At 45.6% G+C, this 14508-nt stretch overlaps 1 protein-coding gene across 5 annotated transcripts in view; it reads left to right on the top strand.

Moving 5' to 3' along the window:
- The window catches only part of DYSF (dysferlin), a 515016-nt gene that overhangs the window by 120619 nt on the left and 379889 nt on the right, over nt 1-14508 (top strand). For all 5 annotated transcript variants that reach the window (XM_063925289.1, XM_063925290.1, XM_063925288.1 and 2 more), the window contains exon 6: nt 6607-6794. In XM_063925289.1, coding sequence (XP_063781359.1) covers nt 6607-6794 — 188 coding nt within the window. The remainder of the gene's footprint in view (nt 1-6606; nt 6795-14508) is intronic.

Raw genomic sequence — 14508 nt, 5'->3', positions numbered from 1 at the left:
TCTTAATACGTCTGAACGTTCCATCTGGAGACATCTCGTGATCGCTCCTTGTATCTCAGTCGGATCATAGCCCCTCTCGATGAATTTCTTGCCCATCTCGGTCAAAGCAGCTGGTAATAATAATTCATCCGAAGTTATGCGTTTCACTCGTAAAAGTTGGGAGAAGGGTAGTCCCTTCTTTAATGGCTGCGGATGGAAGCTCGTAGCCAACAAGAGAGAGTTTTTATCTGTAGGCTTCCTATAAACCTGGGTGGTGATGGACCCGTTGTTTAATTTGATCGTAACATCCAAAAAATTAATAGACAAAAAGTCGTGAACACATGTGAGCCTAATAGACCCTGGAATTTGATTTAATTTGGTAATAAATTGTTGAAGCTCAGCCTCACCCCCAGTCCACAGCATGAACAGGTCATCAATATATCGCACATAAAACAAAATGTAGGATGAAAATTTCGGATCTGCCATGATATATTGTTGTTCATACTGAAACATAAACAAATTAGCATACGATGGGGCCACATTGGACCCCATCGCTGTGCCCTGTAATTGTAAGTAAAATGAATTTTCAAACAAAAAATAATTTTTGTGTAAGATAAAATCTAACAAAAGTAACAAAAATTCACTTGGTGGACCCTCATACTGTGGACTGGAGGTAATGGCCTTCCTAGTTGCCTCAATGCCCTCAAGATGATTGATACAAGTGTATAAACTGGTGACATCGAGTGTCACCAGTATACAGTCATTGGGAAGAGGACCAACTGCCTTTAATTTCGATAAGAAGTCTGAAGTATCCTTAATGAAGTATGGCGTTGATTGCACAACCGGCTGCAGAAAAAAGTCCACATATTGGGATAATGTCTGGCACAAAGAGCCCCTGGAGGAAATGATAGGTCTCCCAGGGGGTTTGTCCAGACATTTGTGGACTTTGGGCAAAACATAAATCAAAGGAATGCGGGGAAAGTCCTGGGTAAGGAATTTAGCTGTTTGATCATCAATCCAATAATTAGAAACACCTAAACCAATTATGGAATCTGCCTCACGTTTAAAATTATTGGTTGGATCAAATCGGAGTTGTTTATAACATTGTTTGTCGGCTAATTGCCGATTGATTTCATCAATGTAATCAGTACGATTTAATAATACCACGCCCCCACCCTTATCGGCGGGGCGTATGATAACATTTGGGTTATCCCTTAGAGATTTGACTGCCAGTCTTTCTAATTTAGTCATATTGTGATTTTTAATTTTAATATTATTGATGCAAGGTAAAGTTTCTTTTTTAACTAAATTAATAAAAACCTCAATGGCAGGATTCATGGATGGTGGGTCAAAGTTACTGGGTGTTTTAAATTGACTCCTTTTGACAGAAACAGTATCCCTTTTTGAGAAATAATCTTTAAGTTTTAATTGTCGAAAAAATTTAAATAATTCGACCTCACAATCAAACTTGTTTTGTTTATATGTTTGAACAAAAGTGAGTCCTTTAGATAATACTGCCATTTCTGCCTCTGTTGGAGTGTAATCTGATAGATTGAAGACAGTTATTTCCGTCCCCCCTTGTAATTCCTGCCTCCTGTATTTTTTGTGCTTGAGCCCCCCTCTCCTGCACGGTCTCTTGAATCCGTGGTCTCTTTTGTTTTGCTCCTGGTAAATGTTTTGTCCCCTAAAAAACGACCCCTATAGTGGCCTGAATGATCCGAATCGCTTTGAGAGGTATGCGATTCTATGTCCGTAAATTGGACCTCAGCTTTATTACGGAAGTTTTGGCCTTTTCTCCAGGGACGTCTATTGGTTTGTGTGAATAACCACGGATAGACTCTCAAATCCCTGTAGTCGTCTTTAACCTTACGGTATTTAGTTTTTTTAAAAACCAATAGTTCATTTTTAAACGCTTGAATTGAATCGTCTAGTTTGGTTAACCAATCATTTGTGGAATCTGTTTTTAAGGTTTCTAGGCCCGCACGCTCATAGCCCAAAATCTCCTTTTTGATGTTATCAATGTCAGTGTTGACCTGTTGTACCACCAATACCATCAAGTCAAAACTACATTGATTAAGTATTTGACACCATTGGCGACAAAACTCTTTGTTGTTCCGACCAAGTGTAGGCTGGTTTTTAATTCTGAAACCACGGGGAATTAGATTTTCTTTGTGATATTGAGATATCGTTAACCCGTGTAGTTCCAGTTCTACAAGCCTTTTACGTAATCGTAACAAATCAGAGTATATTTCAGTGGGAGTGTCTACATCAAAGGCTAATTGTTCAGTGGAAGAAAACAAAATCTTGGAAACTTCTTTATCCAAGAATCGCTTTGTCCCAGTGATGTCCTTGGCATCCAGATCCATTGTCCAAAAACGTATACAACACACAAAAAAATACACAAACACAGTTACTTGAAAAAAATAAGTTCCAAAGAACTGAAAAAAAGGAAAAAAATGAAAAATTGTATCTTATACTTGTGGTGCAGCTCCCAGTCCATAATAACAGTCCGTTACCATGATGAATAGACAAATCCACAAAAGCAGCCGCTTCTCACTTATCATTTAGAAAACGCTGGTGCACGGTTGGTGTAATCATATAGAAAAAATCCAAGAATAACCACGCAGGTGATTGTACCCAGAAATACCAGCACACAGCTTAGATGCAAAAGAAGAAGTTTACTTGAGGAATTCTCGTTGGTACCTTTTTTATAAATAAATATATTTTTTTCTTTTCTTTTTTTATATTTACATTTTTTTCACTTCACATTTTTTATGTACGTGAACACATGTGAGCCTGATGACTCTGCATCCGGATCCATTGTCTTATCTATGTACTTTTTGTTTAATTTTTTTGTTTATTTGTTTATTAATTAGATTAACTGTTTATGCTTATATGCACACTTCAGTTGATTTATATACCTACTTACTGAAAGGCCTATAAATTGGGGCTTTTTTATAAGGCATGATTTATGTATAATAACTAAGAATGTAGTCAGTGACAGATTTAAATTCAGTTCAATTCATTGTTAAATCATTTATGACTGGCCATAGACATGCTTTATTATCAGTAGATTCATCATCAGGATGTAAGTGTGCATCTAATTTATTTTCATTTTTATTCATTTTTATCAGTTCAATGTTATCTTACACTGTATTTGTTTTTCTTTGCCTGTGCGCCTCTCCCCTTGTCCCCGGAAACAGGTCTGATGCTTCTTCAGTTCCGGGTGTGTTCGTTTACCCGGACTGTTTTAAGCACGACCTGTTGGTTGCCACGGGTAACGCGTTAGAAGTGACGCGCGGCCCGAGGGTGATTCTTCACACCAGGACACAGTTACGGAGACTTATGTCTCCGTGCAGGATGGACAGGTCCCGGCTCCATCGTTTGGTCACTGACGATGTGCAGCGGTTAATACCCTCCCCTGCACGTCACTTCCGGTTCACGGCATGCCGTGCTGCTTGGATGTAACGCAGCTGATGTCCACGTGTGACGGGGAACAGGTGAGACAGCTTACAGGTAAGTATTTCACACACTATTTAATGCACTCATGGGCTAAGCTTTTCAGGCACACGTCACTTTGGAACCAGACACTGCGGATGGCAGTGTACAGCACCATGTCACTTTATCTATTCCCATGATGAAGATAGTCGAAACAGCTGTCGGAATGATAAGTACTCATTGATCTATTCATGCTGCTACCATCATGTGTGCTATATGCTTGTTGCCTTTTTAAATGATTTTTCTGGACAAGTAAAACTTCTTCTTTTGCATCTAAGCTGTGTGCTGGTATTTCTGGGTACAATCACCTGCGTGGTTATTCTTGGATTTTTTCTATATGATTACACCAACCGTGCACCAGCGTTTTCTAAATGATAAGTGAGAAGCGGCTGCTTTTGTGGATTTGTATATATATATATATATATATCTATATATACACACATTATACTAGGTGTTTTCTACCTGTTCTTCGCACGGGAGTTTCTGACTTTCAAGGTTGTAAATATAGATGGGTGTTAAAAATTTGGTAAATCTATAGAGATGTACATTTGAGACGTCTTAATGTGAGTAAATATTAATCCATGGTTCTTGGAGCACCCATAGCAGATACTGTAAAAAGTGACAGAACCATTTTTGTAGCTTATTAAATTCTACACACTGGAGGTGCAATCCAAATGTTAATCCGAATGTCCGTTTGGGGTATTATCGTTCATGCAACGCAAGCCACGCACCGGTAATGATGTCATTCTGTCAATCCCCTCAAAAAAATAAAGGGAACACTTAAACAACACAATGTAACTCCAAGTCAATCACACTTCTGTGAAATCAAACTGTCCACTTAGGAAGCAACACTGTTTGACAATCAATTTCACATGCTGTTGTGCAAATAGAATAGACAACAGGTGGAAATTATAGGCAATTAGCAAGACACCCCCAATAAAGGAGTTGTTCTGCAGGTGGTGACCACAGACCACTTCTCAGCTCCTATGCTTTCTGGCTGATGTTTTGGTCACTTTTGAAAGCTGGCGGTGCTTTCACTCTAGTGGTAGCATGAGATGGAGTCTACAACCCACACAAGTGGCTCAGGTAGTGCAGCTCATCCAGGATGGCACATCAATGCGAGCTGTGGCAAGAAGGTTTGCTGTGTCTGTCAGCGTAGTGTCCAGAGCATGGAGGCGCTGTCAGGAGACAGGCTAGTACATCAGGAGACGTGGAGGAGGCCGTAGGAGGCCAACAACCCAGCAGCAGGACCGCTACCTCCGCCTTTGTGCAAGGAGGAACAGGAGGAGCACTGCCAGAGCCCTGCAAAATGACCTCCAGCAAGCCACAAATGTGCATGTGTCTACTCAAATGATCAGAAACAGACTCCATGAGGGTGGTATGAGGGCCCAACGTCCACAGCTGGGGGTTGTGCTTACAGCCCAACACCGTGCAGGATGTTTGGCATTTGCCAGAGAACACCAAGATTGGCAATTCGCCACTGGCACCCTGTGCTCTTCACAGATGAAAGCAGGTTCTCACTGAGCACATGTGACAGACGTGACAGAGTCTGGAGACGCCAAGGAGAACGTTGTGCTGCCTGCAACATCCTCCAGCATGACCGGTTTGGCAGTGGGTCAGTAATGGTGTGGGGTGGCATTTCTTTGGGGGGCCACACAGCCCTCCATGTGCTCGCCAGAGGTAGCCTGACTGCCATTAGGTACCGAGATGAGATCCTCAGACCCCTTGTGAGATCATATGCTGGTGCAGTTGGCCCTGGGTTCCTCCTAATGCAAAACAATGCTAGACCTCATGTGGCTGGAGTGTGTCAGCAGTTCCTGCAAGACGAAGGCATTGATGCTATGGATTGGCCCGCCCCTTCCCCAGACCTGAATCCAATTGAGCACATCTGGGACATCATGTCCCGCTCCATCCACCAACGCTACGTTGCACCACAGACTGTCCAGGAGTTGGCGGATGCTTTATTCCAGGTCTGGGAGGAGATCCCTCAGGAGACCATCCGCCACCTCATCAGGAGCATGCCCAGGCGTTGTAGGGAGGTCATACAGGCACGTGGAGGCCACACACACTACTGAGCCTCATTTTGACTTGTTTTAAGGACATTACATCAAAGTTGGATCAGCCTGTAGTGTGTTTTTCCACTTTAATTTTGAGGGTGACTCCAAATCCAGACCTCCATGGGTTAATAAATTTGATTTCCATTGATAATTTTTGTGTGATTTTGTTGTCAGCACATCCAACTATGTAAAGAACAAAGTATTTAATAAGAATATTTCATTCATTCAGATCTAGGATGTGTTATTTTAGTGTTCCCTTTATTTTTTTGAGCAGTGTATATATATATATATATATATATATCTTTTTTGTAAAGGTTTGAGGAGCACATGGCAAACACGTGTTTAAGGTGTAGTGAACCCTTAAAATGGCAGTAAAGTGAAAACCTGCTTTTATAATAATACTGTAGCTACAATTTAATTGGTTGCTGTGGGCAACATCTTTAACCCTTCAGTGTATACAGCCTAGAACTGAGCCTGAATCAGCCCTGTTGGACCCTAGGCCAGACACCGGTTATGCCCCCTCATCCTCTTCATTAGAATTTGTTTTCTTTTAAAATGATTAGTACAGGCCTCCCCCAGGACCCACTGTGCCCTAGGCGTGATCCTAGGTTTCCTAATGAATGATCCGGATGTGGCCCAGTGCTGTCCAGTGTGTAGGAAGCATACTGGCCCTGCTAATTGTCCCTGATATTGGTGACACTTGTAGGCCAAAGAAAGGGGGAGATACTTTGTCCCCTCTTAAAAATATGCTGTGCATGGGGTATGGTGATTGGGGTTTTGATTCAATCGCTGGGGGGTTGAGACTTAACGTGTCCCACAATATAATATGCAGGAAACTCAGTAACTGACTTTTGCAATGTACAGATAGTCCACCCAATAGGTGATGTTACCCATAGCAACCAGTGATTTTCTATCTGTCACTTTTGCTTATACCGTTTAGAAAATGAGAGCAAATGTCTGATTGGATGCTGGCTGTTCATAATGCAGATACAAGTAAACAACCCGTGCTGTAACTATATTAATAATGGTGTTTTCATGGTGGGTTCTGATAATGACCGGGCTTCCTCTATAGATACAGGAGAGGAGGAGGACACTGAAGACCAGACCGGCACTGGAGATGAGGGGGAGGCGTTGTCTCTTCTCCCAGGATCTGAGCAGGCCACTGTTCCCAAAAGAACCCAGTCGGTCCCAGTCCAGGGGGTGAAGAGAAAGAAGAGTGGCCCCAAAAAGCTACTGTCAAACAAGCCTCAGGACTTCCAAGTGAGTAGACAGACAAATCTGTAAAAGAGGGTTCCCATCACAGGAGGACCTGCACCCTTGGGACCTTCAACAGATCTTTAGAGCACTCAATGTGGGCGGCTCTGTTTAAGGGTGTCAGAGGCTGCAGTATCAGTCATCCAATCAGCAGACATCAGCGCTCTTACACTGTCATAATGATTTCACATTATTGGGTTGATGTATGGTGGTCCAGCCAATCAGCTCCCTAATGTCATGTGAAAAATGACAGTTGGGAACTGATTGGTTGGAGCATCATTTATCATAAACTAGTTTTAAAACTCGTTGTATATGATAAAACTCGTTGCTAAATCAACCCTTTATGCTCTGCACTTGTTTTTTTAATTCAAGGAATGAGGCCTTTTAAATCACCCGTTACCTTGTCAACGGGTGTGGATTATTAGATCTACGCTAAAAAGGTCTACAGTCAGGGTCGGACTGGCCCACAGGAGTACCAGGAAAACTACCGGTAGGCCCCACTGGCTGAGGACCCAATCCTTCCTCTAGGGATCAGGTTCAAGACTGTGCACTTGTATTATGCATTGTATATATGTTGCATTACACTGCACTAAACTATTGTGTACTTCAAGCCTCTGTAGTGGCTGGCCAGTGGCCACACCCCTAAGTATGGGCCCCTATCACTGCATTCCCCCGGTGGGCCAATCATGCCTCAGTCCGACACTGCTTACAGTCAATAGGTTGCCCACTAACGGGCGACATGCATTAGGTAGACAGTGTCAAAAGGGCGGCAGGGTAAAAAGGTCGACATGGAAATGGTCGGCAAAAAAAAGGTTTACACAATTTTTTTATTTTTTCTGCTGTATTTTGTCACATTTCTACCACCAACAAGCTGCCCACCATGTTTCGGATAAAAAGTGCCTCGCTCTGCTGCCGCTGCACTCAGCACAGGTTACTAGTTCCAATCATAGTCCATGTGGATGGTGAAGTATGAAAAAGATGAAAAAAAAATAGGATTTTAATTACCTACCGGTAAATCCTTTTCTCGTAGTCCGTAGAGGATGCTGGTCCACATTAGTACCATGGGGTATAGACGGGTCCACTAGGAGCCATTGGCTTAGATTGAAGGAATTACACAGATAGTGGCGAGATTCACACCAGCTCACACACAAGGCAAACCAAGCTAACTAGCTTGAAACATCAGCAATGGATGAATAAGATTACTCACCAAGTAATAAAACAGTACTTACCAAGAACTAAGCAGTACTGAACCAAGTAACTACCGCAGGATCACGAAGCGCTGGGCGGGTGCCCAGCATCCTCTATGGACTACGAGAAAAAGATTTACCGGTAGGTAACCAAAATCCTATTTTCTCTTACATCCTAGAGGATGCTGGGGTCCACATTAGTGCCATGGGGATGTACCAAAGCTCCCAGAACGGGAGGGAGAGCGCGGAGGCTCCTGCAGAACTGATTGACCAAACTTCAGGTCCTCAGAGGCCAGAGTATCGAACTTGTAGAACTTTGCAAACGTGTTCGACCCCGACCAAGTAGCCGCTCAGCAAAGCTGTAAAGCCGAGACACCACGGGCAGCCGCCCAGGAAGAATCCACCTTACGAGTAGAGTGGGCCTTAACAGACGTAGGACACGGCAATCCTGCCGTAGAATATGCATGCTGGATAGTGAACCTGATCCAGCGAGATATTGTCTGCTTAGAAGCAGGACACCCAAGTTACTTGGAATCATACAGGACGAACAGAGAGTCCGATTTTCTGTGACGAGCAGTCCTCTACACATAGATTTTCAGAGCCCTTACAACATCCAAGGACTTTGATGAAATTGAGGAGTCAGTAGCCACTGGCACCATAATAGGTTGGTTGATATGAAATGCCGACACAACCTTTGGAAGAATCTGCTGACGTGTCCAGAGCTCAGCTCTATCTTCATGGAAGATCAAGTATGGGCTTTTACAAGATAAAGCCCCAAACTCCGACACACGTCTAGCAGAAGCTAAGGCCACCACGTTAAGATCCCAGGGCACTGTAGGCGGCACAAAGGGAGGCTGGATGTGCAGAACCCCTTTCAGAAAAGTCTGAACCTCAGGAAGGGAAGCCAACTGTTTCTGGAAGAAAATGGATAGGGCCGAAATGTGGACCTTTACGGATCCCAACCTCAGGCCCATATCCACACCTGCTTGCAGGAAGAGGAGAAACCGTCCCACTTGAAACTCCACCGCAGGAAACTTCTTGGACTCACACCAAGATACATATTTTTTCCAAATACGATGGTAATGTTTAGACGTTACTCCTTTCCTAGCCTGTATCAGGGTAGGAATAACCTTGTTCAGAAAGCCCTTCCGAGCTAATATCTGGCGTTCAACCTCCATGCTGTCAAACGTAGCCGCGGTAAGTCTTGATAAGCGAACGGCCCCTGCTGCGGCAGGTCCTCCCGAAGAGGAAGAGCCCTCGGCTCTTCTAGCAGTAGATCCAGAAGATCCGCGTACCAAACCCGTCTTGGCCAGTCCGGAGCAATGAGGATCGCCTGAACTCTTTACGAGTTTTAGAACTCTTGGAATGTGTGGAAGTGGAGGAAACACGTACACCGACCGGAACACCCACGGAGTCACTAGGGTGTCCACCGCCACGGCTTGTGGGTCCTTCGACCTGGAACAATACCGCCGAAGCTTCTTGTTGAGACGAGAGGCCATCATGTCTATTTGAGGTACACCCCAAAGATCTGTTACCTCCTTGAACACCTCCGGATGGAGTCCCCACTCTCCTGGATGGAGATCGTGTCTGCTGAGGAAGTCCGCTTCCCAGTTGTCTACTCCTGGAATGAAGATTGCTGACAGCGCCAGCGCGTGTTTTTCTGCCCAGAGGATGATTCTTGTTAACTCTGAAATTGCAGCTCTGCTCTTCGTTCCGCCCTGTCGGTTTATGTAAGCTACTGTCGTTACATTGTCCGACTGCACTTGAATGGACTGATCTAGCAGAAGATGGGCCGCTTGTAGATTACCGTTGTAGACGGCTCTTAGTTCCAGAATGTTTCTTGGTAGGCCGGCTTCCAGACTTGACCCCCTTCCTTGAAAGGTCTCCCCTTGAGCGACTGCGCCCCAGCCCCGGAGACTTGCATCTGTGGTTAGAAGGATCCAGTCCTGAATTCCAAACCTGCGGCCCTCCAGAAGGTGAGGTAATTGCAGCCACCAGAGGAGTGAAATCCTGGCCTTTGGTGACAGACATATTCTCTGGTGCATGTGTAGATGAGATCTCGACCACTTGTCCAGGAGATCCAGTTGGAACGGCCGAGCATGAAACCTCCCGTAATGCAGAGCCTCATAAGAGGCCACCATCTTCCCCAGAATGTGAATACACTGATGAACTGACACCTGGGCTGGCTTCAGGACATCCCGTACCATTGTTTGTATCACCAACGCTTTCTCCTCCGGAAGAAACACCCTCTGCACTTCTGTGTCGAGGATCATTCCCAGAAAGGATAACCTCCTGGTCGGCTCCAAATGTGATTTTGGAAGATTCAGGATCCAACCGTGTTCCCTGAGTAGACGGGTCATAAGAACAATGGACTGTAACAGCTTCTCCTTGGATGATGCCTTTATCAGCATTTCGTCCAGATATGGAATTATGTTCACCACCTGTCTGCGGAGGAGAACCATCATCTCTGCAGTCACCTTGGTGAAGATCCTCGGTGCTGTGGAGAGGCCGAATGGCAGGGCCTGGAACTGAAAATGACTGTCTAACAGTGCAAATCGGAGAAAAGCTTGATGCGCGGCCAAATCGGAATGTGGAGGTACGCATCCTTGATATCCAGGGATACCAGGAATTCCCCCTCTTCAGACCTGATATCACTGCCCTCAGAGACTCCATTTTGAACTTGAACTCCCTCAGAAAGGGGTTTAGCGATTTTAAGTTCAGAATGGGCCTGACCAAACCATCCGGTTTCGGAACCACGAAAAGGTTCGAATAGTAACCTTTGTTTTGCAAATGGGGTGGAACTGGTAAAATGACCTGTGACTCCACCAACTTCTGGATGGCTTCCTGTAGGATAGCCCTGTCTGCCAGCAAAGCTGGCAAGCCTGATTTGAAGAATCGGTGAGGAGGGAGATCCTGAACTCCAGCCTGTACCCATGGGACACAATATCTTGCACCCAGGGATCCAGGCCAGACGACACCCAGACGTGACTGAAATGCCTGAGTCTCGCCCCCACCGGCCCCACCTCCAGGCCATGCGGTCCACCGTCATGCTGAGGACTTTGGCGTACCTGAAGCAGGCTTCTGTTCCTGGGAACCCGCAACAGCAGGTTTCTTGGATTTTGGCCGGCCTCCTCTAAAGAAGGTGATGGACGGATTGGCCTTTCTTGTTTTAGCAGCCCGACAGGACTGTGATGCAGCTGAAGAAAAAGGTTTCTTCGTAGCAGGTGCAGCTGAGGGAAGCAAAGGTGACTTACCCTCTGTAGCTGTGGAAATCCACGCATCCAACGCTTCCCCAAAGAGAGCCTTACCTGTGTAGGGTAGGGTCTCCACACCTCTCCTGGATTCTGCGTCGGCAGACCACTGGCACAGCCAAAGTCCTCTACGAGCTGAGACAGACATGGAAGATATTCCTGCAGCCATGGAACCCAGGTCTTTCATGGATTCCACCATAAATCCTGCAGAATCCTGAATGTTACGTAAAAACAATTCAACGTCACTTTTATCCATTGTATCCACATCCTCAAATAACGTGCCTGACCACTTTACTATAGCTTCGGAAATGAATGCACAGGCAATAGTAGGACGTAGTATCGCCCCTGAAGCCGCGTACATGGATTTGAGCGTAGTGTCAATTTTGCGATCAGCCGGTTCTTTTAACGCGGTAGATCCTGGAAGGGGTAAATCCATCTTCTATGAGAGTCTGGATACAGATGCGTCAACTATGGGTGTGTGTTCCCATTTTTTCCTATCCTCCTCAGGGAAAGGGAAAGCAACCAGAACCTTTCTAGGGATCTGAAATTTTTTCTCCCATGCTTTCTCAAATACAGCATTTAATTCCTTAGATGCAGGGAAGGTTAGCGAGGCTTTCTTATGGTCAGTGAAGTAAGCCTCCTCAACCTGCTCAGGTGTTGTATCAGCAATATTCAACACATCTCTAATGGCCTCTATCATCAACTGCACCCTTTTTGCCTCCCCGCAGCACATCCCCATCACCTTCTGCCGTGTCAGAATCGGTATCCGTGTCATCTTGCTGAATCTGGGCAAGAGCACGTTTTTGGGAGCATATAGTAGGGGCTCCTGAGGTAACAGAACCGGACCAAAATGCCATAGAGTTCTGTAAAACTTGAGTTGCAGACTCATTCTGTGCAACCCTAGTAGAAATCTGAGAAATCATAGTTTTAACAGAGGCTAACCACTCAGGCTCCCTTGCTGGGACCTGCGCTAACACCGTGCAATCCTGATTACATGGAATGGAATCATCCTGAGAGGACATATCCTCTGCAGCATATGGCACAGAGTCTCTGGACATAGCTTAATGGAGGCCACAGACACTCTACACACACACACACACACACACACACACACACACACACACACACACACACACACACACACGGAAGGGCAGACAGAGTTTCCCCCCTAAGAACGGCAAGAGAGACACAGAGATTGGAGCCAACCCACACACAGCGCTAATAGATGGGAGACCCCTAACCAGCGCTGACTGTGTACCTTAATAGGTTACACAGTCTGTACAGAGCCTCCCCCCTTCTACAACCCCCTGGTACTGTAAAAGATAGCTGGAGTTGATTTGGAGGGACAGTTCTCACTGACAGCGCTTCTGCAGGCAGGAAAATGGCGCTTAACACTGCTGGGTCCGCTCTGAGGAGAAGCTCTGCCCCCTTTCATGGCGCTGCTTCCCGCTCTTCCGAAGATTATACTGGCCTGAGGAAAAGTGCTGGCAGCGATCCTGGGACCCTGACAGGCTTGGTTGGCAGTGTAGGGTGTAGGCGCTGGCTCAGGGCACCCCTCACAGCGCTGCACAATGTACCGCTGAGCCCCAGAGTACAGTTAGTACTGCGCTCCATACCCTGCTGCCGCCATCTTCACACCGGTTCCCCGTTTGCCAGGGAGGCCGGTGACTGACTCGCCACTAATCTTCTGGCTCTGTAAGGGGTTGGCGGCATGCTGCTGGGGTGAGCGATCCGCTGTGGTGGCGAACGTTCGATCCCCTCAGGAGCTCAGTGTCCTGCCAGCGGAGACAGTGGCTCAGACCCCGCAGGGCAGACACTACTCCCCCCCTTAGTCCATTGAAGCAGGGAGGCTGTTGCCAGCAGCCTCCCTGTGCCTAAACTCTATTTAAAATAATAAAACTAAAAGAACTCCTATGGAGCTCCCCTAGCTGTGACTGACTCCTCCGGGCACATTTTCTAAACTGATTCTGGTAGGAGGGGCATAGAGGGAGGAGCCAGCCCACACTCTCAAATTCTTAAAGTGCCAATGGCTCCTAGTGGACCCGTCTATACACCATGGTACTAATGTGGACCCCAGCATCCTCTAGGACGTAAGAGAAATTAAAAAACAAAGCAGAAAACTTATGTGTTTCGACCATTGTCATGTCAACATTTTGACCCTGTCGACCTAATGCATACCTACCATTAGTGGTCAACCTATTGTTTGTAGATCTTTTAGTGTAGATCTATAGACCAGATGCCCTTGTTAACAGAGAATAATTTTGTATTTCTCTATCATCCACGCTGGGGGACACTGGACTATGGGTTGCTGGTGAATGAGCAGGAGCTGTCATTTAACATCAACTATAATATTAAAACATTAGCTCCTCCCCCTGCAATCTCCCTGTAGGCCCGTGTTCATTTAAGTGCCCGTCATGACAGGAGCCTGGAGTGTTTGGGGGGCTGCTGTGTTGTCCCATTTTTTTAGTTAATATTTTGATTTTATTTGTAAGTTTTCATTTCTCATACGTCCTAGAGGATGCTGGGGATGCTTCAAGAACCATGGGGTATAGACGGGATCCGTAGGAGACATGGGCACACTTTAAGACTTTGATTGGGTGTGAACTGGCTCCTCCCTCTATGCCCCTCCTCCAGACTCCAGTTAGATTCTGTGCCCAGTGAGACTGGATGCACACTGAGGAGCTCTCCAGAGTTTCTCAGAAAAAAGACTTAGTTAGGTTTATTATTTTCAGGGAGACCTGCTGGCAACAGGCTCCCTGCATCATGGGACTGAGGGGAGAGAAGCAGACCTACTTCTCTGAGTTCAAAGGCTCTGCTTCTTAGTAGTGATGTGCACCGGACATTTTTCGGGTTTTGTGTTTTGGTTTTGGATTCGGTTCCGCGGCCGTGTTTTGGATTCGCACGCGTTTTGGCAAAACCTCACTGAAAATTTTTGGTCGGATTCGGGTGTTTTTTTCAAAAAACCCTAAAAAACAGCTTAAATCATAGAATTTGGGGGTCATTTTGATCCCATAGTATTATTAACCTCAATAACCATAATTTCCACTCATTTCCAGTCAATTCTGAACACCTCACACCTCACAATATTATTTTTAGTCCTAAAATTTGCACCGAGGTCGCTGGATGGCTAAGCTAAGCGACACAAGTGGCCGACACAAACACCTGGCCCATCTAGGAGTGGCACTGCAGTGTCAGGCAGGATGGCACTTCAAAAAAATAGTCCCCAAACAGCACATGATGCAAAGAAAAAAAGAGGTGCACCAAGGTCGCTGTGTGACTAAG

Source organism: Pseudophryne corroboree, chromosome 1 (assembly GCF_028390025.1).
Source record: "Pseudophryne corroboree isolate aPseCor3 chromosome 1, aPseCor3.hap2, whole genome shotgun sequence".
Classification (NCBI taxonomy): Eukaryota; Metazoa; Chordata; class Amphibia; order Anura; family Myobatrachidae; genus Pseudophryne; species Pseudophryne corroboree.
The sequence above is the reverse complement of the archived record's forward strand: the minus strand, read 5'-3'. Positions and strand labels throughout refer to the sequence as shown.